A 25,553-nucleotide genomic window follows, 5' to 3' on the forward strand; every position below is an offset into this window, starting at 1 on the left:
CCTGCGGATTTTATACCGAAGATGCGGGCTCGCAGAAGCGAGCCATGCCTCGCAGAAGCGGAAACCGCAGATGTGGTCAAGTGCCCGCTGAAGCGAAAACCGCAGATGCAGTCAAGTGTCCGCAGAAGCGGAAATCGCAGATGCGATCAAGTGTCCGCAGATGCGGTCAAGTGTCCGCAGATGCAAACATGCTGAACAGAACCCATAAAATCGGAAGTTAGCTATTTTTACTCATTTTTGAGTTTTGGGTCTCGGATTTAGGCGATTCCAAAGGTATTTTCACAACTTTGAATTGGGTAAGTGTTATATAACTAAAAGTGATTATATTTCATAAATCCATGTGAATATTCATCATTTATTTCGGATTTAGATGGAAGAAATTGGATTTTTTGTAAAACTTTCCAAAAACAAAATTTTAAGATTTGAAGGTCCATTTGTCGTCGGAATTTGGTAATTTTTATATGGTTGGACTCATATCGGGACGAGTGTTCGGATTTTATAAGTTTTTCTGAGATTCAAAATGTGGGCCCCACTGTTCAGTTTTTAGATGAATTTTGGATTTTAATCCGGAAAATTAGAAAATTCATATGGAATTAATTCCTACGCTTTGTATTGAGTATATTAAATTGTTTATGCCTAGATTTGAGAATTTCGGATACAAATTCGCGAGGCATAGGTTTATTAGAATCTTGAATTTGGTTGCAAAGCGAGGTAAGTGTCGTGGTTAACCTTGACTTGAGGGAATAGAACCCTTGAATTATTTGTTACGTGAATTTCATGTGCAACGATGTATAGGCAAGGTGGCGAGTGCCTATACTTTGTCAAATTAATTATTTGCATAATTATTTAAACATTATAAATTATTTTAAGACACGAATTTATTATTATAATAATTGTTCCTCTCATATTCCTTGTCAAACATTAAATCTTGAATTCCTACAATAATTATTACGTGCTTATTTGATTTATGTATCTTAATTGCTACTTGACATTTAGCATATTAAATATGAAATTACCTATTTTCTCCCTGATTTCACAATTAATTGCTACTTGTCATTACTTGTTTCCTAAATAATTTATAAATATTGTGTGCATTGTTGCCAAATAATTTCTTACTGAATGTGGTATTTATGGGAGTATTTTTATTATATTTAAGAGTTGTTAAATTTTATTATTTGAGCGGGTTGCACGCCACAACGAAAATGAAAAGGAATATATTGGGGGATCGGGTTGCACGCCGCAATGGATTATATTTTAAGTATATATTGTTGAAGCGGGTTACACGCCACAACGGAAATTTTTTGAAGAATTATATTGTTGGAGCGGGTTGCATGCCGCAACGGAAATTGATCGAAATAATAATTGGTTATGACTGCCGAGTTGGTTTCAACTATTGAAATGAGTTACATGTTTTATTTCTATTATTGTTGTTATTACTATTATTGCATACAGGTTAACGTAAGTGACCTGCCTTAGTCTCGTCACTACTTCGTCGAGGTTAGGCTCAACACTTACAGAGTACATGGGGTCGGTTGTACTCATACTACACTCTGCACTTCTTGTGCAGATTTCGGAGTTGGTCCCAACGGCGTACTGTAGATTTGCTCGGATTCAGCTACCAGTGGAGACTTGAGGTATAGTTGCACGGCGTTGGCAGCTCTGAAGTCCCCTTCTACTTTATTTTAGTTGTGTGCTTTCTTTCAGATAACTTTATTTTGTTAAGACCCTTGTTGTATTATTCTAGAAGTCCCGTGCACTTGTGACACCAATTCTAGGATGGTATTCAGACATCACTAGTATTATGGAGTATTCACTTTATTTCATACTTTACTTCCGCATTTGTTTCTTTTTTATTAATTAATTTAAAATTGTGTTAAAATGGATAATTATATTCTAACGTTGGGTTGCCTAGCAAGTGAAATGCTAGGCGCCATCACGATCCCGAAGGTAGGAATTTCGGATCGTGACATGTAATTGGCACGTTATTTCCATGTGGGGTTCGACTTTGGACTTATAAATCGGATTATATTTGCAACGACCGCCAGACCTCTTAGAAGGCATAATTGGGCGTGATCAACTTTCTTTCTTCTATAAATAGAGGAGATTTCAGTTTATTATGTACATAAGTTTGAAGTCGAATAATATATCAATTTCTCTCTATACTTGTCTTTACTTTACAGTCTTTATTTTATAATACGTTATCAGCACGAGACTCTGCCATCTCAAGCAAATACTTTGAAAGTATCAGAGGTACAGACTTTCTTTTTTTAAATAATGTCAAATATTTCTAAACTTGAATTTGTAGCCCTGTATATATCAGAAAAAGCTACATGTCTTGGGTGCTTGATGCTGAAAATCATCTTAATGCGATGGGTCTGGCAGACACCATCAAGGACAAAAATCAAGCATCAAACCAAGATCATGCCAAAGCAATGATATTCCTACGTCATCACCTTGATGAAGACTTGAAAATGCAATATCTCACTGTTAAAGTTCCAGTCACACTGTCGAATAATTTTAAAGATAGATATGACCACCTGAAGATGGTCGTTCCTCCACATGCACGTATGATTGGACTCATCTAAGGCTACAAGATTTTAAATCTACCAGTGAGTATAATTCTGCTACGTTTAGAATTATTTTCCAATTAAAATTATGTGGTGATAATATTAATGATCATGATATGTTGGAGAAAACGTTCACCACTTTTCATGCATCAAATATATTCCTGCAGCAGCAATATCGAGAGATGGGATTCAAAAAATATTCTGAACTTATCTCATATCTTCTTATAGCCGAGCAACATAATGGGCTATTAATGAAAAACCATGAAAGCCAACCTACTGGTTCTTATCCATTCCCTGAAGTGAATGAGATGAACTTCCACCAAGCTAAGTGTGGAAGAGGTTGTGTCCCTAGTCGTGGTCATGGACGTGGTCGGGGAAGAAACTCTAATCATGATAATAATAATGCACCAAAGAATCCTTCTCACCACCAGCAGTGAAAAAGGAAGGAACAAAAGCATGAAGCGGTGCAAGCAACAAATGCAGAAAAAGCTTGCTATAGATGTGGAGGAAAAGGGCACTGGTCACATACTTGTCGTACACCAAAGCACCTGGTTGAGCTTTATCAAGCCTCCCTAAAGAAGACAGAGAAAAATGTTGAAGCAAATTTTATTTCTGAAGATAATTTAGACTTCATGCATTTGGATGTAGCTGATTACTTTGCGCTCTCGGAAGGAGAAACAAGTCATGTGATCGGTGATGAATCTGTAGAAATATAAATATTTTAATTTTTGTTGATTGTAGTAGATAGTATAGTTATGTAATTATTATATATAAAATAAAAGTTGTGCTTTGATAATGATGTTTACTATCATATTTATTTTGTTTATGTCATTTTGAAGAATATGGATAATCCTCATATTATGTTTGGATTAAAGACCAATCATGAAAATATTTGTGTAATTGATGGTGGAACAACTCATGCCATATTCAAAGATCATAAATACTTTTCTTATTTGCATAAGGAAAAAGCAAATGTTTCAACAATTTCTGGTAATATAAATTTGATTGAAGGCTCCGGAAGAGCAACTATATTTTTGTCTAAGGGAAAAAAACTTATTATAGACAATGTGCATTGTAGAAAAGTTACCAACTTTATCTTGTGGCTTATACTATTCAAAGATTAGTACAATTGAAGCACACTCTATCGTAACCCATAAGTTTATTGATTCAAATATTTTTGTGCTTTGGCATGGCCTTTTGGGCCATCCTAGATCAATAATGATGAGATGAATTACTGAAAATACAAGTGGGCATCCATTAAAGAACCTGAAGATTCTTACAAATGATAAATTTTCTTGTGATACTTGTTATCAAGGCAAAATGATCACTAGACCATCACCAATGAAGGTTGGCATTAAATCCCATGCCTTTTTAGAACGTATACATAGGGATATATGTGGACCTATTCACCCACCAAGTGGATTGTTTAGATAGTTTATGGTCATAATAGATGCATCTTCAAGATGGTCTCATGTGTGCCTACTATCATCTCGCAACCTGGTGTTTGCAAAGCTATTAGCCCAAATAATTCAATTAAGGGCACAATTCCCAGATTATCCTATAAAGGCTATTCGCCTTGATAATGCTGGAGAATTCTCATCTCAAGCTTTTGATGATTATTGTCTATCGGTTGGGATAAACGTTAAACATCATGTAGCTTATGTTCATACTCAAAATGGCCTTGCACAGTAATTTATTAAACGCCTGCAATTGATAGCAAGACCACTACTTATAAAAATAAAATTGCCCACTACTGTTTGGGGTCATGCTATCTTGCATGCAGCATCACTTATCCGTCTCATACCGATACATTATAATAAATATTATCCGTCACAATTAGTTTTTGGTCATGAACCAAATATTGCTCATTTATGAATTTTCGAATGTGTTGTATATGTGCCAGTAGCACCACCACAACGCAGTAAGATGGGCCTACAGAGAAGGTTATGAATATATGTTGGGTTTGAATCACCCTCTATTATTCTCTATCTTGAACCATTGACTGTAGATTTATTTACTGCTTGATTTGTAAATTGTCGGTTTGATGAAATAAATTTCCCACAATTAGGGGGAGAGAAAAAGGAAGTCAAAAGAGAAATTGTGTGGAAAGTTTTATCATTATCTCATTTTGATCCACGTACCCCTATATGTAATCAGGAGGTCCAGAAGATCATCCATTTATAAAATATAGCAAATCAAATGCCAGAAGCGTTTACTGATTTAAAAAGGATAACTAAGTCACATATCCTTGTAGAGAATGTGCATATCCGAATTGATGTCCTAGAAGGACTATCTACTAGTATGAGAGTTAGTGAACCTAAAGCACGCCTGAAGCGTGGCAGGTCTTTGGGTTCTAAGGATCGAAATCTTCGGAAAAAAAAATCGACAAATGATCAAAATGATACTATGAAGGGATCTCCTGAAGAGGCCTAAGATCTGATTAGTTCTGAGATTCCTAAAGAAATCAATGAACCCGAGACTCAAGTGAGTGAGGAACTTTTAATAAGTTCTATTGGTAATGGGATTAATTTAAATCAATCTGAAATAGTGGTGGATAATATTTTGCATATAATGTTGCACTTAACATTATGCAAGATAGTGAGGATCTTGAACCCCGATCTGTCGAAGAATGTCAATAAAGATCTGACTAGCCAAAATGACAAGAGGCAATTCAATAAGAATTGAACGCACTTGCTAAAAGAGAGGTCTTTGGATCAATAGTCCAAACACCTGCTGGTATAAAATCAGTTGGTCACAAATGGGTTTTTGTGCGAAAAAAGAATGATAAAAATGAAATTGAAAGATACAAAGCTCGCCTTGTCGTACAAGGATTCTCACAACGACCTGGAGTCGATTTTGATGAAACATATTCACCTGTTATGGATGCCATAACATTTCGATATCTCATCAGTTTAGCACTACATAAAAAGCTTTATATACATCTAATGAATATAGTTACAGCTTATCTGTACGATTCACTTGATAATGAAATTTATATGAAAATACATGAAGGATTTAAAATTCCTGAAGCAAATTCAAAATCCCGGGAAATGTATTCAATTAGATTACAAAGATCTTTGTACGGTTTAAAGCAATCTGGGCGCATGTGTTATAATCGCCTTAGTGAATATTTGTTGAAAGAGGGTTACATAAATGATGTTATTTGTCCATGTATTTTTATAAAGAAAATGACATCAGAATTTGTTATACTTGCTATTTATGTTGATGACATAAATCTCGTTGGAACTCCAGAAGAGCTCCAAAAGGCAATTGAATATCTTAAGAAAGAATTTGAGATGAAAGATCTTGGAAAGACAAAACTTTGTCTTGGTCTGCAAATTGAACATTTAGTATACGGGATCTTTATACATCAATCTGTCTATACAGAAAGGGTCTTAAAAAGCTTTTACATGGACAAATTGCACCCATTGAGTACACCAATGGTTGTTCGATCACTTGAAATGAATAAGGATCTGTCCCGACCTCTAGAAGAGGATGAGGAACTCTTTGGTCCTGAAATACCTTATCCTAGTGCAATTGGTGCACTTTATGTATCTTGCTAGTACTACAAGGCCTCACATAGCATTTCATGTTAATTTACTAGCAAGATATAGCCTTTCTCCTACACAGAGACATTAGAACGGGATTAAGCATATAATTGCGATATTTAAAGGGAACTCTTGATATGGGTTTATTTTATTCTAACAAAGGTAGTGCAGATCTTGTTGGTTATGCAGATGCAGGTTATTTATCTGATCCACATAAAACTCGATCTCAAATAGGGTATGTGTTTACATGTGGAGGTACTGTCATATCATGGCGTTCCACAAAGCAATATATTATTGCTACTTCTTCAAATCATGCTGAGATAATAGTTATTCATGAAGCAAGTAGGGAATGTGTATGGTTGAGATCAATGATTTATTTTATTCAAGGAAAATGTGGTTTGGAATGTGATAAAAGATCCACAATTTTATACGAATACAATGTTGCATGCTTAACCCAATTAAAGGGAGGATTTATAAAAGGATATAGAACGAAGCACATTTCACCAAAATTAGTTTACACACATGATCTTCAGAAAAATGGTGACATCGATGTGCAACAAATCCGTTCAAGTGATAATCTAACAGATTTGTTCACTAAATCTTTGCCAACTTCAACTTTTGAGAAGATGTTATACAAGATTGGAATGCGGAGACTCAAATATTTGAAACAAGGTTTTTACCGGGGGGGAGGGGGGGATAAAATACGCGCTATACTCTTTTTCCTTACTAAGGTTTTTCCCATAGGGTTTTCCTTATAAGTTTTTTAATGAGACAACTAGTTATGCGTATTACTGAATATGTGTACTCTTTTTCCTTCACTAGGATTTTTTCCCACGGGATTTTTCCTAGTAAGGTTTTAATGAGGCACATTATCTTTTAATGAACATCTAAGGGGGAGTGTTATAAATATATTATATTATGGAAGTTCATTTAGTACTCCGTTGTAAATAAGCTTCATGAAAAAGTTTATCCATATGGGACTCCGCGGTGAATATGTTTATCTATTTAGTACTCTATTGGAAATAAGCCTCCTGAAGAAGCTTATCCTTTCGGTACTCTGTTATGGATAAATATTACCCCCGGTAGAAAATTATCTATATCTGGTACAATAAGCTTATCTTCTCGATACTCCGTTATAGATAAATATTACCTCTGATAGAAGCTTATCTATATATGGTACAATAGCAGCTTACACAGCAGTTTGCAATAGCAGCTTATACAGCAACTTCCTTTCTTTTATAAATAAAGGAGATTTTAGTTCATTATGTACATAAGCTTGAAGTTGAATAATATATCAGTTTCTCTATGTACTTGTCTTTACTTTATAGTTTTTATTTTATAACAAAGGTTAAAAATATAAAATAGAAACAATAAGGTTAGTCACGTGCTTATAATATAGTAATATATTGTTCATCCATTTCTCTATAGGCGGTCATAAGTAATACAATGATAGTTTTTGGATTACACATATCCGATCTATGATTTTAGCAGAATTTTCCATGTTATAAAGAATAATTCTGGTAATAATTAATATGCGATAAACCAGAGATTACTTAAGCGATCATAAATAATATATGGGCAATTTTTGCGTAACACATACGCGATTTATGATTTCACCAGGATCTCTCACTTTATAAAACAATGATCCCGATAATAACTAATTGATCAATCGGAGATTACTTAGGCAATCATAAATTCGATTTACATAGGCGATCTATGAATTCACTGGGATCTTTCACTTTATACAAAAATGATCCTGATAATAACTAATAAGCGATCACTTAAGTTACCAACCGGAGATCACTTAAGCGATCATAAATAATACATGAGCGATTTCCAGATAACACATGCGATCTATCAGCCATATATCCCACTTTATAAAAAATAATTCTAATAATAACTAACAAACGACCAATCGGATATCACTTAAACGATTATAAATAATACATGGGTGATACCACATAACACACATGCAATATATGATTTCACAAGGATCTCCCACTTTATAAAAAAATGATCATAGTAATAACTATTAAGGGATTAATCAGAGATCACTTAGGCGATCATAAATAATGTATTAGCAATTTTTAGGTAATACATAGGCAATATATGAACTCACCCAAATCTCCCACTTTATAAAAAAAATACTATTAATAACTAATAAGCGATCAACTAAAAATCACTTGAGCGATTATAAATAATATATATGGACGATATTTGGATAACATAGAAAATAATAAATAAGCATGGTATTCATCCATACTCCTCACAATTATCATTACATCAAAGAATCCTAAAATCCTTTCCTTATTTTTGTTTTAAAACTAATTATTGCTTTAATTAATTACTAAGTAGTAATTTTTTCCCAGCTATGGCAGATTGTAATTAGAAGTTTCTTTATTTTAAGGTTTTGGGAACCAACACAATTCGTCACTGTCGTCGTCACTCGATCAGTGGGTCCCGCTCATCTGACGTGTCTTTATACTGTCAGAACTTTACAGCAAAAAGAAAAGTACCAAAATAATAAAAAATGAAACACGAAAAGAGGAAAGCGTAACATCGCCGGCGATTACTCTGACGATCTTCATATTAAATCCCTCTCTTCTCTTCGAGCTTCGAGCTGCTCTGAAAAAACTCCGTTTCTCTCTCCTTATCGGAGTTTAATTTTCCGGCGACTTGCAGTTTTGAACTCCGGCGAACATTCACAAGTTTCTTCACGTAAGGTGAGCTACATATTTCTCATTTCTGGCTTTGAACGGTCATAATAAATTAATTACTACTCCCTCAGTTTTAATTTATGTGAAAATATTTGATTGGATACGGAATTTAAGAAAAAATAATACTTTTGAATTTGTAGTCTAAACCTGGCCAGAGTATCTGTGTAATTATAAATGATTGTCGTTACGCAAGTTTAAGCTAAATTATTTCCAAATTTAAAAAATAGTCAATTCTTTTTTGAAATGGACCAAAAAAAATTAGGTTTCAAAAACTGGAACAGACGGAGTAATATATACTCGCGCATGAGGAAACTTATTGGGTTAATTTTTTTTTTTGACAGATAGAGCTGGTGGAGGCATTGGATGGGACATGGCGGAGCCACCGTCGTTACCGTTGAAGGAGAACAAGCTAGCCAAAGGAACTTTTGCGGTGGTCGGAATCATGTCTACTCTCGTCATTTATGGAATATTACAGGTCTGCTGCATCATGATCTTCGCAATGCGTGTTTTTGTGTGTGTGTGCGCGCGCGCGTTTCATTGATTAGTAGAAGCATTATTAGTACAGTTATACACAAGAATTTGTATGCGTTATACATCTCTGTAGGAGTGTAGCTTTAGATAAGTGCTTACTTGGCCTACTTGCTTTGTTATGTACACCAACAACTATGCCACGGTCCCAAACAAGTTAGAGTCCACTATATGAATCCTCACCGACCATGTTACTCCATATAAACTCGCCAATATTACACAAAATAAACGTAAAAATAAAAATTAAAAAGTACTAGAAGATCTTCATATGTTCTAATGACATAAAAATCTCTGAAAGACAGTTGAAGGTAATATGACAGTTGAAGGGTTTAGGAAACAGAAATAAAGATCTTAGTGATTGTATGTTGCCTAAAAGAAAAAAGGAAAGTAACTGTCTTTTACAATGCGGAGAAGTGCACAAAGCTTTTGCCTTTTGCCTTAATTTTGATAATGCTAAAGGTTTTTGAATGTTTCTTTTGCAGTTTGGAAAAAAGAAAAAAGGAAAAAACAGATTTGGTATTTAAGCTAAAAGAAGTATAGGAATTTCTTGTCTAATGTGCGTTGGTTTGTTAATTCTAAGACAGTTGAATTTTCAATCATCTATACATATTTGTCTAGATTGAGCTACTTCACTTTCTTCACCTGACTGCATTCATTTTTTTGGATTGTATTAACGGTGTCAGGCATTTATATTTTTGGAGAAAGTATTTCACAGTGTAAGTGCTATTTTGGAAGATTACTAATATTAAGCAATTGAAATTACCATCTCAAGATATGCAAAGACGTTTCAGGTAAAAATTTTTGAGGGAAAGTTATTCTCTCTTCAAACCAATCTATAGATTATGAGAATGGAACTGCCGGGCAAAGCCCAAGGCCGTGGCTCTTCCTTTTAGCTTGAGATTCTCGTGTCATTCAGCATCAACAATGTCCGTTCAATATGGCCAGTTTGGTGTTGGACATGATAAGACACGGCTGTAGATATGAGACCTGTGTTGGATATGGTCTGGTCAACTTTCATCTGGTATTATGGGTTTTGCGAACTAAACCAGCAGCTACAATGTAGGACCTCCTTAGAGGAAAAGGAGAAAAGGTGGAGAAGAAGAGCATACATTTGTTTGTTTGTTAGTTTTTTCTTGAGTCAGCCAGAAAACAAATATGTAAAAGAAGAAAAACTGACGCTTTTATATTTTTTAGAGAATTTTAGTGATTGTATAGTAAATTAATGTATAATCTATGTGCATTCAACATACTTGCTGTATCCATACGTCCTTTTAAGGGCCCAGGCAACGAAAACTTGGCATACAGCTCATATATGAGCTGATACCTGACTCCGTCTATAATAGTGTCGTTTACACTTCACTCAGTGGGCTCCAGCATAGCCTGTTCCAAGCAAAGATTTGAAGGTTGTCTAGTGTAGAAAAAGTCTAATTATGTTGAATCTTCTGGACTTGGATAATCTCATCTAGTCAACCTCAATTAGTTCCAGATTAAGGTGTAGTTGATTAATTGATAATATCAATCAGTGGGCCCACATCTTGCGAAAATATTGATTCTCCTCAAATAGCTTACAGATAATATGCATAAAAATAGTCAGTAAATCACATTTCTACTGAACTATTATATTTTACAATCTACTTAAAAAAATAGTTATCTTCTACAACTATTCTCTCTGAAGTTGAAGCAAAACATACTTAAATCCATACCATAACTGGGCGTATGAATTTTACCAACCCTGTTATGTCAAACTGTCTTCGCATATGATAACAGTTTATGGCTTTTTCGTTTATGTTTTCATAAAAAAAAAGAGTTTATGGATTTCCCATTAGTTAATAAGAGTTCAGTTTGGGTAAAGTCCTACTGTAAGTACTACGCCACTATCATATGACTCATGTTTTGCATTTTCTGTTCAGTATGGTACTAAAGAGTAAAGACTAATGACCTTTTTATCATAAGTATTAAGACGCTATCACACGGCTCATAGTTTGTCTTTTTGGTTCAATATAGTGGGTACTAAATACTAATGACAGTTTTATCTCTCTGCACACTTTGTTGCTTCTTAGTTACTCGTCATTTAAAAGGCTTCATATGTTTTTGTTAACAGTTTAAAGACTCACAGTACCTTGTGGAAATCCAACTGTTGATGATGACCTCTCTAGGATCTAATTCCTTGAAATGCCCCCCTCCCCCCTCCGGAGGCCTCTTTTCTAAGTGAAAATTCGATTTAATCTGAAAGGGGAATCTCTGTAGCTAATCAGGTGTTCGTTTTCCGTCTTTTTGCAACTTCTTTCCGTAGCTTCATCGTAAAAAATGCCTGTTTAACCACCGGCTTATATATATGTCCCGCTCTACTTGAAACTTCTATCTATTATGTACTGGAAAAACAAAACATGTTTAGAATATTATGTATTTTTTATCTTAACATGGTGGTGGAATGTGTACCTGCAGGAAAAGATCATGAGAGTTCCTTACGGGCCGCAAAAAGAATATTTTACATTCTCATTATTTCTTGTCTTTTGCAATCGGATTACCACGTCTGCAGTCTCTGCCGGAGTTTTATTGGTACTGGAATCATTCTCGGCTTAGTTCATCTGTTTTCTATTGTGTATTAAGAGCATAAGGCTTATATAATACTGCAAATATTCCTTCGCATTCTCTAATTTGCTTGTTATTCCTGGGAATCTTGAAGAACAGATAACATTCTACTCGTTTCTTTGTTTCTTATTTTAATATTCAGGCAAGTAAGAAGGCCTTGGACCCAGTAGCCCCGCTCTATAAATATTGTGTTGTATCTGTCTCTAACATCCTTACAACAACTTGTCAGTATGAGGTAAGTAGTAGCATATAAGACATAAACCAAGAACATCTAAAGAAGAAGCTGTAAAATGGCTTAAATCATTTAAAAGATTTCTCACAATGTATTTGAACTAAGCACTGGTTGTTTTGATGAATTCTTGCTTCAGGCTCTCAAGTACGTCAGTTTTCCTGTTCAAACCTTGGCAAAATGTGCCAAGATGATACCTGTAATGGTAAGTTAACTTGATGAATAGATTGTTGTAATTGCTTAATAACTACTGCATGCAATTTCTCTTGGTCCAGACTTCTCTAGCATAGGCATGATTAACTCTATCGCAATGTGTTTGAGTCATGGCATTGCTATTTCTAGGCTTAGCTTTAACATTTTGTTTGTGAGAAGATATGACAATGGGCCTAACTCAACCCCGAAAGCTAGCTCATGAGAGGAGAATTGTCAAATACCTACCTCAAACAATTTGGGACTTACGCCCAGGAATGGAACTAGAGCATAGATAACATAACACGGGCTCAAGATTGAGAAACACCACAATAGGGATCGATGGGTCTAGCTCTGATACCATATGAAGATATAGCCCTTGGGCAATCCTCCCCTCATTATCTACATTTTGTGATTGAGTTAGGCCCAAGGGTCATATCTTCACAGTTTGGAACTCATCACACCCATGATATCATATTAGTCTACTTTGAAAATCCATCGCATTTATTATTTCTAGAATTTTACTCATTCTTATGGAAATCCAATTGTCTGGTTAAAAATTTATTGTAACACAAACACTATTGGTATTTGCTAGGTTGTGAGTCATATTAGACATATAAACCCAACCAAAAATCATCCCTTTTGCCCAGATACTGAAAAAGCATGTTTGTATAATTTCCCATTAGACATCCGATAATGGGATGTTGTTTTGCTTACAATGTTCTTGTGTAGACATATCGTTAACTATTTAATCGTGCTTTCTACTTGATATCCTTTTCTCTTTTTCTTTTGTGCTGATGCAGATCTGGGGTACTATCATTATGCAAAAGAAGTACAAAGGACAGGACTATCTTGTGGCATTCCTAGTAACCCTGGGTTGTTCCTTATTTATTCTGTATCAGGTAAGTATTTTGTTTGAATTGCTTGTAGGGTATTATATGACTTGCTGCTTTCGCACCTTATGTTAAGAATCATTTTCAGAATACCTTATGTTAAGAATCATTTTCAGAATATTGTGTTCATGTCAAACTTTCATAAATGATGTTTACTGGTCGGAAAAAAACCTGTATAAATGATGCGTATTTGATGTCACAGACACGGTAGGTTTTCATCAATTACTGAAACTTTCATCGATTATCTTTGAGAAATTCCAATTCAAAGCATCACCTGTTAAATCAGTCAGTCGTCCACATAAGATCATGTTATGCCTTTATTTTTGAAGTCAAGAAATGATTTTTTTTTGTTCAACCTCTCACCTTTGATATATCTGCCTTCTACTTACTCTTCATACACCTTTTTTCCTCTCTTTTTTGGTGTGTGTATGTGTGGTTTTTTTTTTTTTTGGGGGGGGGGGGGGGTAGGGGGAGGGAGGGAATGTCGTTGATAATTCATCAAGATGGTGCCACTTGCAAATTATGGATATACTTAAAAGCTCTGCAAGATCCAATTATCTATACAGTGTGATATACTTGTTATGCCAAAAGCATAAACGAAATAAAAGGGAGCTCTTAACTCTCCACAAAGGGTTTTCACACCCTGATATGATACTATTTTTTTGAGAAGGAGATGATACTATTTTCCCCTCCAAATTAACCAGAAAATACAAAAAGATCAGCCTTCATATATTTTTTTAAAATGTGAACTTGCATCCTGAGTTGACTAGGAAGGTTTCTACAGTTCAAGTTGACAGAGTGTTGGCAAATAGAATGTATCGAAGTTTTCATTTAGCCAATCTCTCTTTGCACTACTCAACTAGCCTCTGAAGCAGTTGAAAAGTCCAATGATTCGATACGTTCATATCAATAAACTTAAGTTTCAGAGCATAGAATCTCCTTTTCCTATTAACCATTAAATTACCTAGAAGGCTCAAACCCTAAGTGAAGCTTTCCTGAAGCTAAACTTATTGTTCTCATTGTTGATAATATCAGCATGGTGCCCCAATCCTCCCCTTTTGGTTGGGCGTAAGGGTCATCGAAATTGAAAGCCTCAAGGGCTTAGTTTTGTGGCTTCTTAAAAGAGACTGAAGGAAACATGCTAATGGTTGAGTCTTGTATGAGTGACTGAGTTTTCACCACCAAAGAATTCGCCCAAGATCCTATCAAAACTTCTTAGCCTCTTTGATATTACAGGTTTCCGTAGTTTTTACTGATTCTCCAAAATGAATAGATGCTCACTAAAGAGGTTCATGTTTTTGTATATTTTTGGAGCGCTATACGCCAACTTGTAGAGATGACTGGATGAATTTTGTTAAAAGACTAGCTTGTAGAATTCTTTAATGGTGTATACTCATGAACTGGTTATTGGTTAATCCATTTTCCCAGTAAAAGTATTACTTGAAACTTTTTTGTTTCTGATAACCATGCTTGTGTTGGTCTGCTATGTTCTGAACTTGCATTAGCTTCTGAGATTACCTCCACTGGGTAATGCTTTTGCCATTTTGTGTTTGGTTTTAGGCAGCAGGTGACATCAGTCCCTTCAATAGAGGAAGAGAAAGCACAGTCTGGGGAGTTTCTCTGATGATAGGCTATCTTGGGTATGCATTATAACTCACATCATCTTCCAGCATTCTAAACCTTCAGCATTGGATTAACGAAATGCTAAGTTAAGAAATTGGATCTGCTAAAAGTCAAGACTTGCTTACTTGAGAAAATTGAGTATCTGAGCTTCTAGACAATTGGCATTCAATCTCATAGCGTGAAATTGATGGCAATTTGAGCATTGAAGTGTTACATACTGTTCACTTCTCTTTTCCTTGACTCACTTTATATCTCACTTGTCCTGTAAGATCGCCAGAAATGATTGTCTGAATCCTTTTCGATCACATACCACTTCATGATCTTAACTGCCAAGTCGATCCCCGATCCAGCAATATAACTCAGTTCAACGTGCATTGACAAATTAGTGAACTATTAAATAGTTATGTCGTGGTATTTGCATCAACGCGCGCGCGCCAGTTGGATAATGTTATTCTTTTCTGATGCTGTGATCCAACCTCAAAGCCTAATTAATTGGTCACTGAAGAATCATGAAAAACTTGAGTGAAATGGAAAGGTCATCTCATGGTTCTCCACCTCTTGCCCCACCCAAGAGCAAAACCAAGAAGGGTTATTTGGTCAACTGAAGAGCTGTGAAAAACTTGAGTGAAATGGAAAGGTTCATATCATGGTTCTCCACCTCGTGCCCGAACCAAGTGCAAAACCAAGAAGGGTTACTTGGTGCTGGTCAAAGTGAAAGATTTTAATGTTAAGTGGACAATAAAATAAAGATTAGCATATCATAGTTTCTGCATGTCTGATATATTAAATACTCGCCAACACACACGTACAAAATTTTAACATTAGAAACCAAATATACTTCTTGCAACTTTCTCATTCTTCAGTTTTGTTTCTATAACTTCTTTCCCCTTCCATTGTTGGGGACATCTAATATTTGAATGGAAGACATTTTCTTGAAAGAACATCGCTGCCAATTTGCTCCTGATGTCTGCACGGGTTGCTTCCTTTTTAATTTTTGTTATTTTCTTTTTGGATTATTAAGAGCAACACCACGTTGTTATTCCCCTTGGGAATTGAATGTTTATTTTTTAGTGTCTGGATATTTTTTCTAGGATGTTCACAAGCTTTATCAGTCATCTGATCTCACAGGTTTGATGGCTTTACGAGTACTTTCCAGGATAAACTTTTTAAAGGCTATGATATGGAAATACAGAATCAAATATTCTATACAACGGTCTGTTCTTGTCTTCTTAGTTTCATCGGTAAGATCCCATTTATTGGACTTTGGTGACATGCCTTTGCAACTATTAAGTTTGTATTTGGTAAACATCTGAGAAATTCGCTTTACATTTCCAGAAGATAATATGCTGGACCATTTGGTTGTTCCAATGTCTTCTTGCTGAGCATGATAATATCCAGTTCCAGTCTATACCTGCCTGTATGTTTTTCATGTGCACCATGGAGGGAAGGGTGTGGCTATTATTTTTAGGTACATCATTGTGGTTACTTTTTACATAACACTGTCAAAGAGTAATAATTCTTTAAGTTTGTCATCAAAAAAATTCTCAAACACGCTAATAGATTCCAAGATTCAGTATATTTGGCTTTGAAATAGTTAACTTATATAAGATTTTGAGTATTGATATCATTTGCACCCAATTAAGTTTCCACAATAATTTCAAAACATATTTATGCATTTTTGTTTACATGATTGAGGATTATACTCTAGCAGAGACATCTGCAGACAGTGCAGGCTACAGGTTATATCAAATTACGTCCCTGCTTGTGGTATTTTGTTATAATTAGTTTGTGCTGCAGGTACTAGTGGTACAAATACGTAGTGTTATTTGTTTATGAAGTATTTTTGGTGCCACGCTTCATACTACTTCTGATGTTTATCTAGGTTATGTTCATCATGACTAATATTAACTGGATTCTGCTCTCTGTTTCCATGTAGGTCTAATTTTACAAGGCAATCTTCTAATGGCGATAGATTTTGTATCCCGCCATCATTACTGTTTCTTCGATATTGCTCTGCTTTCAACTGTAAGTTGTCCAAGTAGAAATTGATTTATTTAAACAACTATCCTGGTTTCACAAGTATTTGTGCTGCCAACCCTTACTGTCACTAAAAGATGCATATCATGAAGCCCATTCCCTTTTACTTTTGAAGTGGGAAAAATGGGAGGACTAAACTGATTGTGGTTTTGGTTGCAGGTAGCAACTGCAAGTCAATTTTTTATTTCTTATACGATCCGCACATTTGGTGCTCTAACATTTGCAACCATAATGACCACAAGACAGGTATTAAGAAATACTATAAGAGTTTGAAAATTTGATCTTCTTCCTTCTAAACTGGCCATGTGCACAAAACTAAAATGTGGTGTCTTATTAAATTTGTGTAGTTGGTGAGCATTTTGCTGTCATGCTTGTGGTTTGGCCATCCTTTGGGCTGGGAGCAATGCATTGGAGCTGTAAGCATCATATTCACTCTATTGGTTTTGTAAGCTAAAACTTCTTTACTTAAAAAAGAAAGAAATATCTTAGTTTGATTTCTTTTTATCAGGTTATCGTCTTTGGATCCCTTTATGCAAGAACCTTCTTGAAGACTAAACAGAAGTCGCCGTCATTGGAGATGACTGAAACTAGAGCTTCAGGTCCTTCATAAGGAAATCTATTATGAAGTAAGTTGTGACCATCGGAATAAGTGAATTGAAATAGCTCTCTGCAACTTCGATGCTGCTCGGAGAAAGATGTAATTAAACAGAGGCATGAATGGGATTTCTTTTTGCAGAATTCCAGATGGAAGGCTACCTTGCTGTTATTGCATTACAACCTGCATATGAAAATGGCATATGCAATGGAGCAAGATTTTACAAGCCTTCCTCAAATCTTTGCATGTTAAATTGCCACCTCACTAAGCAACAGAAGTTCTATGATCTTTCGTTCAATTGACTATGGACTTCTTTTCCCACTTTTGGTACTTCAAAAAAGATGTATAATAGACAGTATGCAATGCATACTTGTTTTCTCTTCAGCAATTAGGAACTGTACAAGTAGACATCAGAAAATGCATGTGTTGTGGCTCTAACCTTTTTCAGCTTTAACACATTATCAGCTGGTGGCTTTCACTAGGATCATTCATACGAGTAATCAACGTGTAAATTTGATGAAGTGGAACATGACATATGTATCAAATCGACAAATAGCATGTTTGGCCAAGCTTCTCCAAATTCAAAAGTATTTTTTTGCTTTTTTTCAAAGTTGAAGTGTTTGATCAAGCTTTTAGCAGGGACGGCTCAACAACCTTGGGGCCTAAAACCAAAAATATTAAAAGGCCCTTAACCTTCTTTCATAAAACACATAAACTAATGAGACCAAAAAATTCATGACTTTGGTCTAGCGTGCAGTGCATCATGTGCGGGTTAGACGCTCGTCAGATTCTTACAGAGGAATGAGTTCATTATGGATCGGGTTTCGTACTTTGCGCCACTTGACCTCGAAAGATTTCTTTGTTTAAAAAGATGAGAGACAAAATAATTGCTTTGTGATGTAAGAATCAATTAAATATGATAAAAAGAAATAGCTAATTCAAAAAAACTTAGTTAAAATTAAAAAATAAAATCGTCAGAAACATATAAAAGAAGAGTGTACGTAGAGGAATAAAAATTAGAATTGATGAGAAGCTAAATACACTAGGAGTATTTAATTTAATGAGAGAAAATTTATCGTTATTTAATCACTCACCCGTACAACCCCAACCAAATATTTTTTTAAAAATAATAAAGTTTGAAATTTTATTAATAATAATTGCATAAATTATAATAATAATAATAATAATAATAATAATAATAATAATAATAATAATAATACATTTTTAGGGTTGGGGCCCTTAATATTTGGGGGCCTAAGGCAATGACTTCCTTTACCTTACCTTAGGCCACCCCTGGCTTTTAGAAGAAGAAAAAAAATGTATTTTTGAGTAGAAACAGAAGTAATTTTGGAAAAGTAGAAAATTATAGTTTCTCCTTAAAAACACTTTTTTGAAAAATATTTTGAGAAAAATAACTTAAAATCACTTATTAAAAGCTTGATCAAACACTAGTTGTTGCTCGGAAGTATTTTTTAAATTTATTGGCCAAACACAAACTGCTTCTCACCAGAAGTACTTTTGAGAAAAATATTTTTGAAAACTTGATTTGTGAAGCTTGGCCAAACAGGCTAAAATTGTACGTTTAGAACTGTCATACAATGGGGAAAATGATTACTACAAACTGTAGCTGAAATAACACGAGTTGCACCATGTTATTTGACAACTTTAATGGTGATGTGGTTGATCACATGAAAAATGAGACATTACACTTGATGTAACATTGTAATTCATGGTAAAAGATGAGTAGCAACTGCAGAAAGATTTCTTTTGTTGACGCATTTTATTGTTAGAAATTTAATATATTACTGTGCGCGAGCAAGTGGAAAAGAGAACGAAGAGAGGCACGAGTAATTGGTCTGCCATCGGAGAAAGCAAACCCAAAAGAAGTAACAAAAAAGTATAAAAGGGGGATAATAATTAACAATTTGTCTTGGAAATGAAACATCTTAATTTTAGATTACAATCGATATTTGTAACTACACGAGGGCAATTTTTTCAGGATTTAACAACCAGTTCCAGTTTTAGTTTGAATACAAATTGATAACCAAGTGGCTGTAGTTTAGTGGTGAGAATTCCACGTTGTGGCCGTGGAGACCTGGGCTCGAATCCCAGCAGCCACACTATTTTTTACGATTATAATGATTTTTCTTTTTCCTTAAATGCTTGTTTTACCAGATTCAAGACTCCGACCCACTTATCAGCCTTATTCAAGAGTGATATTCGTATTTATTAGGTACTTTGGGAAAAAAGTTGAGGCTTCAAAAATATGTCATTTACTACGGTATAGAAAAAATAGTCTGACACCTGATTTTATTTTTACCATAAATATTTGGTTAAAGTTTCAAAGATTGATAATAGTGAACTCTCAGAGCCTCTTTGGAAAGCCACCTTGAAAATGAATTTGGGTGTAATTACACAGCTTGGTATATTTGTTTGGTCAAGTAATTACTTGATCTGCATGAAATTGGGTGTAATTGGAGAGATATAATTACACTCTCGAATTCTCAAGGGGGAGATGAAAATTGATAGTAATTATACTTTGTAATTACAAGGTTGCTTTTTAGTTTCTTTCATTTTTGTTTTTATTTTAATTTATTTTCTTTATAACTTTTTATTTCTATTTTTTAAATTTTTAAATTTTATTTTTACTTTTTAATTTCTTTTGAAATTTTAAAATATATTTTTCTTTGTACATTATTTATCGTTTATTTCTCAACCTTTACTTCTTGTGATTCCATGTAATTGCTTATATTTTATTATTCTATTTTTTTGAAACTACACCTCCTAATATTAGAAATAATGAGTCATTACAAACTTGGCATATAATGAGTGATGCAATTAAAGTGAAATTTCGTTGTTGAATGCGGTTATAAGCTTATTATGTTTCCTATTCTTAAATTATAGTGGAACTTACTATTATTATGTTGGAATTTGACATATGTTAAACTTTTTTTTTTCGACTTTTGAAATTGTGTTATATTTATGGTTCCAAATTGAATTTGCTTGTTTCAGTAGTGTTGGCTCACATTGCATGTTGTTCATTTTTTATTTGAATTATGTCATGACATTATATTTATAAATATTAATTTATTTTATCAAACATGAATTCCATGATGTTCTTACAAAACGTATATTTTTAGTTTTTGTAAGTATCTAAATTAAATATTATTAATTTGAAAAATATACATAAATTATTTTTACAATATTAATTATAAATATATGATTACTAATATTAGTTATATATGATTACTAATTAATGTATATTCACGAAAAAATATACATCTTAAATACCAAATATAATATCACTTATACTTATAAAAATTTATAGGCATATATTTATTATATTAATTATTAAGTTTTGATAATTACTTCATTTAAAATTTAATTTAACTGTATAATTACACTTGTGCAACCAAACAATAAACTTGTAATTACACTGTAATTACACTATGACAAACAAATATGTCGTCGTAATTACACAACTGTGTAATTACTAGGTTGTGTAATTACTACCCTAATAATTACACCAATTCCAATTATCTTGTGGTTTTCCAAACATACCCTTAAAGTTTATTTAGTCATTTTAAGGAGAAGTTAGATGAGTAAATTTCTTTAAAAGAACAAACTTCAGCTTTTACTTCTCAGCAAATCGAGAAACTAATCAAAGAAATTTCATCCCTGTCAAATTCAGTATTGGTTTGCACGTCTCAATTGCAAACAATATAAAAAGGAATATATAAATAATAAAAAGAAATGAAAACGTGGTTTGATATACATATATAAGATCGAGAGTACAAATAAAATATCTCCAAAGATTTTATATTACATTAACAAATCCTTCTGTTCTAGGTAATAACTAATGTAGTAGAGGAGTGGAGCTTTAAGAGGTTTTGAATTTAAATCTTATGGAAGTACGAGGAAAAAAAAGTGTGTGCTTTGTATATCTTCTAATTTAGGTGTAACCAGCCTTTAAATATTACCGAATGTACAGATAGTATGAGCAAAAAAATTGCTTAATTTTGTATCAGCTCATAATCAGTAAACAAATTATTTCTCAATTTTTTCCTCTAGTATGCTCTTTTTCTTTTTCAGTTAAACGCCTCTACCAACAAGAGTTGTAGTGAAGTGATAAGTACTCCCTTATCTTTAATCAAAAGTCTCGGGTTCGAGCCCTGAGTATGAAATCGCCTTTGTTAGTGAGCGTTTTATCCCCTAATATGAGATTTTTCAGAGCGAACTAAAATTTAGTCAGGTCCTAATACAGATACTGTACGCCAGGTGAGGAATAAAAAATAAAAAATAAAAAAGTTAAACGCCTCTACTACTACCAGACAAAAAAAAAAAGTTTCTCTCGCCAGGGAAAGCAATCACTAACCTATTCTATTTTCAGTATTTTGTTAGTTTGGGCGACTCCTTCCACTAAGATATTGGAGTAGCTTGCTACTATAAATTATTGTCAGCTGACTTATTTTATTTTTACGGAAAAGGGTCATAAATAACTTTATACTATTAGAAATGGTTCAAAAATGCTCTTCATTCACTTTTTGGCACAAAGATGCCATTAACCTTTTTTTTAATATTAAAAGTGCCCCTTGAACTAACGGTTGATTGTAAGGCTTTTTGCAAATCCACATGGCACTCTTTGATTGGTCAATATTAAGAAAAAATAATTAGACCCGACCCACATATTCTAATAGGATTCTTCAACTCTTTCTTTTCTCTTACGGTTCGTTACTTAAATTTTTCTTTTCTTTTCTTCCTTTCAAGTTTATTATCACAATTCCATTTTTTGCTGAGTAAAAAAATTTGTTCTTCTAGTATAAGTATTAATTGACATGGTTGTATGCTTTTTTTACCTAAAAATTGGTTCCATTTTTCAAGTTGGTGTTACTGTTTTAAATTAATGTTTGGTTCTTTCATGACGTTAAAATTGGTTTCATTTATTGGGCTAAAATTCTATAGTATATCTTAACATTTCTAAAGTTGTTATTTTAAAGTTAACTACCTGCATTTTAGCAACGAAAAAGCTATAGTTTTTGGTGTTAAAATACTGATCTTGACACTCACTTTAATGACAAAAGCTAAAGTTGCTTAATGTTGACCAATCAAAGAGTGCCACCTGGATTTGCAAAAAAAAAAAACATACAGTAATCTGTTAGTTCAAGGGACACTTTTGACCCTAAAGAAAACGTTAATGGCATTTTTGGGCTAAAAGGTGGATGAGGAGCATTTTTGAGCCATTTCTAATAGATTAAGGGCATTTATGACCCTTTCCGTTATTTTTATGTCAATGTAATATTTTAATATTTAAGTTTCTTATTATTGTTACTGTCTTTGTTGAATTTTGTAATCATTCTATTTAAATTGCTATAAATGATATATTTTTATATATTCAATTATATTTTAACACGTTACCTTAAATGTGGACCTAATTTTTCTCATCGTTAATTCGTGAAATTTAAACTCATAATATCTTTTTCATCATATACCATATTGATTTTATGATCATTTCATAATACACTTAAAGTTATTAAGATTGAGACGTTTCATCTGTATACGGGTAAAATCGGGGGCAATGTCTACCCCGATGAGAGAACGACGGGAGAGCACGGAGCCGGGAGATTGAATCTTGGTCAGAGACCCCTTGTATCGAGACCCTGGAAGAGTGAACGATCTATCCGATATCGGACATGGTAAAGCAACATACCTCAGGCCGAGTGTAAGTTCTAGACCTCGGGTGGCACGGTGAACGGTTATGCACGACGGCTAGAGGGCCGTAATACTCTCCCTCAACCGGATATCATGGCGTGAATCTCGCTCGATATTGATTGTGGATCAACAATTATCGGAAAAGAAGATTTTTACCCTTTTTAGACTTATACTAGGATTGAAACTCCCCTACTATGTAAAGGGAAAGTTTTTCTTTTGTAACACACATTGTGACACGCAAATTAAAGCAATAAAAGTTTATTTTCTACCTTTCAACTACTGTTAAAGACTTTGTTCATTTATTCTGCTCTTCATTCACAACTGGGCTCGAACCGAGGGTCCAAACGAGGACGAGGTCACTGTTCAATCTAAGTTTAGGCTTGGTCATAACATTGCAATTGGTTTGATCATTTATTTCGTCTCTAATTCATTTATCTGATATTCTTAATTATTTATGTTAAATTAAACCACGTATACTTAAAACCGCATATAAATTTAATTATTATCTAATTTTGGGGTAAACAGTTTAGCGTCCACCGTGGGACTAAGGATAATAGTGGTAATTTGACAAAAATCTCCATAATACACCTTATTTTATGCTTGTTCTTTGAAATCTTAATTTCAAGTCAGCCTAAAAATATCAAACTCTCAATATACTCACTTGAATATTGATGCTGAGTCTGGCCATCACGGCGAAAATAATAATGTGGTGCCCAGCAACGATGTGCCTCCTGTCGATCCCAACGGTGTTCCAGCTGCTGGCCCGGTCGATGCTAACTCGCAGGTGGCCATCAACGTCAATTTTCCAATTGATCCCGAAAATAGTATTTGCGGGAGAGTCCGACCAACAGCTCGAGAAGCACCCGAAGGCGAAGGTGATGGGGTGAGCCTACGACTGATTTTTGAAATGTTGCAGGCTCAACAAGTGGCAATAGCACAATTGCAAAATCAAAGCCAAACCCCAAGCCCACAAGGAGGGAAAGCACCCGGAGAGACGAACAAATTACCGAGAGACCGGGCAAATTCGAGCCTGGGGTAAATCCCGAGGTAATAAAAATGCTCGAAGCATTGACGAAACGGGTGGAGTCAAGTGAGAAAAAGATTGAGGCTAACGACAAGAAGGTGGAAACATACAACTCTGGGTCGATCAGATCCTGGAAGCACCCTGATATTAAAGGGACCGGATTCCAAAACATTTATCTAGAAGCTTTTTTCTCCGAGCGCGACACCAAAGCCGATCCCAAAGAGATTTTGTATGCCCGATATCCCAAAATATAATGGGACCACAGATCCAAATAAACATGCGACCTCCTACACATGTGCAATCAAGGGGGACGATTTGGAAGATGATGAGATCGACTCGGTATTGCTAAAGAAGTTTGAGGAGACTTTGTCCAAGGGAGCAATGATATGGTATCACAACCTGCCCCCAAATTCCATTGACTCGTTTGCTATGCTTGCAAGTGATTTCGTAAAAGCCCATGTCATGGGCCATCAAGATCGAGACCAGAAAGTCAGATCTTTTCAAGGTCAAACAGAGGGATAACGAGATGCTCATGGAGTTCGTGTCGAGGTTCCAGATGGAACGGATGGACCTATCACCGGTTGCAGATAATTGGGCCGTTCAGGAATTCACTCAGGGGCTCAATCCCCGAAGTTCATTGGCCTCTCAATAGCTAAAATAAAATTTGGTAGAGAATCTGGCGGTAACCTCGGACAACCAACTCGGGGGCCCTTCTGGATCAGTTTACCTCGCCAGGGCTGATGATAGATCTAAGAGATCCATTGATCAAGAGCCAAGACCGGCCCGAAATCGATATCAACCATACAATACGGACCGAAGAGGAAATGGATCCGGACATCACCCCAGAAGAAACGAGAAGAAAAGTGATCAAGGGCTCGGTGGTCATGGTCTGATGAGCAAGAACAGGTTCGATAGGCCGCTCGGGAGTAGGGAAGCACCGAGATTGTCAAAGTACAACTTCAACATGGATGCTGGCAGCATCGTGTCAGCCATAGGACACATCAAAGAGACCAAGTGGCCCCGACCATTGCAGTCCGATCCTAATTTGATGTGTAAGTATCACGTCACCCATGGTCACAAGACCGAAGATTGTCGACAGTTAAGAGAAGAAGTTGCCCGGTTTTTCAACAACGGGCACCTCCGAGAATTCCTGAGCGAGCGAGCCAAAAACCACTTCAGGAACAGGGACGCCAACAAACAGGTCGAACAAGAGGAGCCTTAGCACATGATCAACATGATCATCGGAGGAGCCGACGTTCCTCAAGGACCAATGATAAAATGCACTAAAGTATCTATCACAAG

General features: G+C 34.9%; 1 protein-coding gene and 1 non-coding gene across 6 annotated transcripts; both read left to right on the top strand.

Moving 5' to 3' along the window:
- Window positions 1–1,514: 1,514 nt before the first annotated feature.
- On the top strand, window positions 1,515–18,095 carry LOC107806599 (UDP-galactose/UDP-glucose transporter 5B). 5 transcript variants are annotated; one of them, XM_075222106.1, is made up of 14 exons: window positions 1,515–1,527; window positions 8,668–8,838; window positions 9,174–9,307; window positions 11,806–11,919; window positions 12,095–12,187; window positions 12,321–12,386; window positions 13,174–13,272; window positions 14,824–14,903; window positions 16,043–16,127; window positions 16,222–16,354; window positions 16,823–16,911; window positions 17,083–17,169; window positions 17,271–17,339; window positions 17,432–18,095. In XM_075222106.1, the coding sequence occupies exons 3-14, from the start codon at window positions 9,203–9,205 to the stop codon at window positions 17,531–17,533; spliced, it is 1,122 nt and encodes a 373-aa protein (XP_075078207.1). In that variant the 5' UTR covers window positions 1,515–1,527; window positions 8,668–8,838; window positions 9,174–9,202; the 3' UTR covers window positions 17,534–18,095. The 5 variants fall into 5 exon arrangements, with proteins under 5 accessions (XP_075078207.1, XP_016486272.1, XP_016486271.1 ...); XM_016630785.2 differs by lacking the exon at window positions 1,515–1,527 and having other exon boundaries at window positions 8,648–8,838; window positions 17,432–17,549; window positions 17,660–18,095; XM_075222107.1 differs by lacking the exons at window positions 1,515–1,527; window positions 16,222–16,354 and having other exon boundaries at window positions 8,648–8,838; window positions 16,015–16,127; window positions 17,432–17,549; window positions 17,660–18,095.
- A 1,471-nt stretch (window positions 18,096–19,566) lies between these two features.
- On the top strand, window positions 19,567–19,638 carry TRNAH-GUG (transfer RNA histidin (anticodon GUG)). The gene has a single exon. It is a non-coding gene; the product is annotated as a tRNA-His (tRNA).
- The last annotated feature ends 5,915 nt before the right edge of the window (window positions 19,639–25,553 follow it).

Source organism: Nicotiana tabacum, chromosome 9 (genome assembly GCF_000715075.1).
Source record: "Nicotiana tabacum cultivar K326 chromosome 9, ASM71507v2, whole genome shotgun sequence".
NCBI classification, from domain to species: domain Eukaryota; kingdom Viridiplantae; phylum Streptophyta; class Magnoliopsida; order Solanales; family Solanaceae; genus Nicotiana; species Nicotiana tabacum.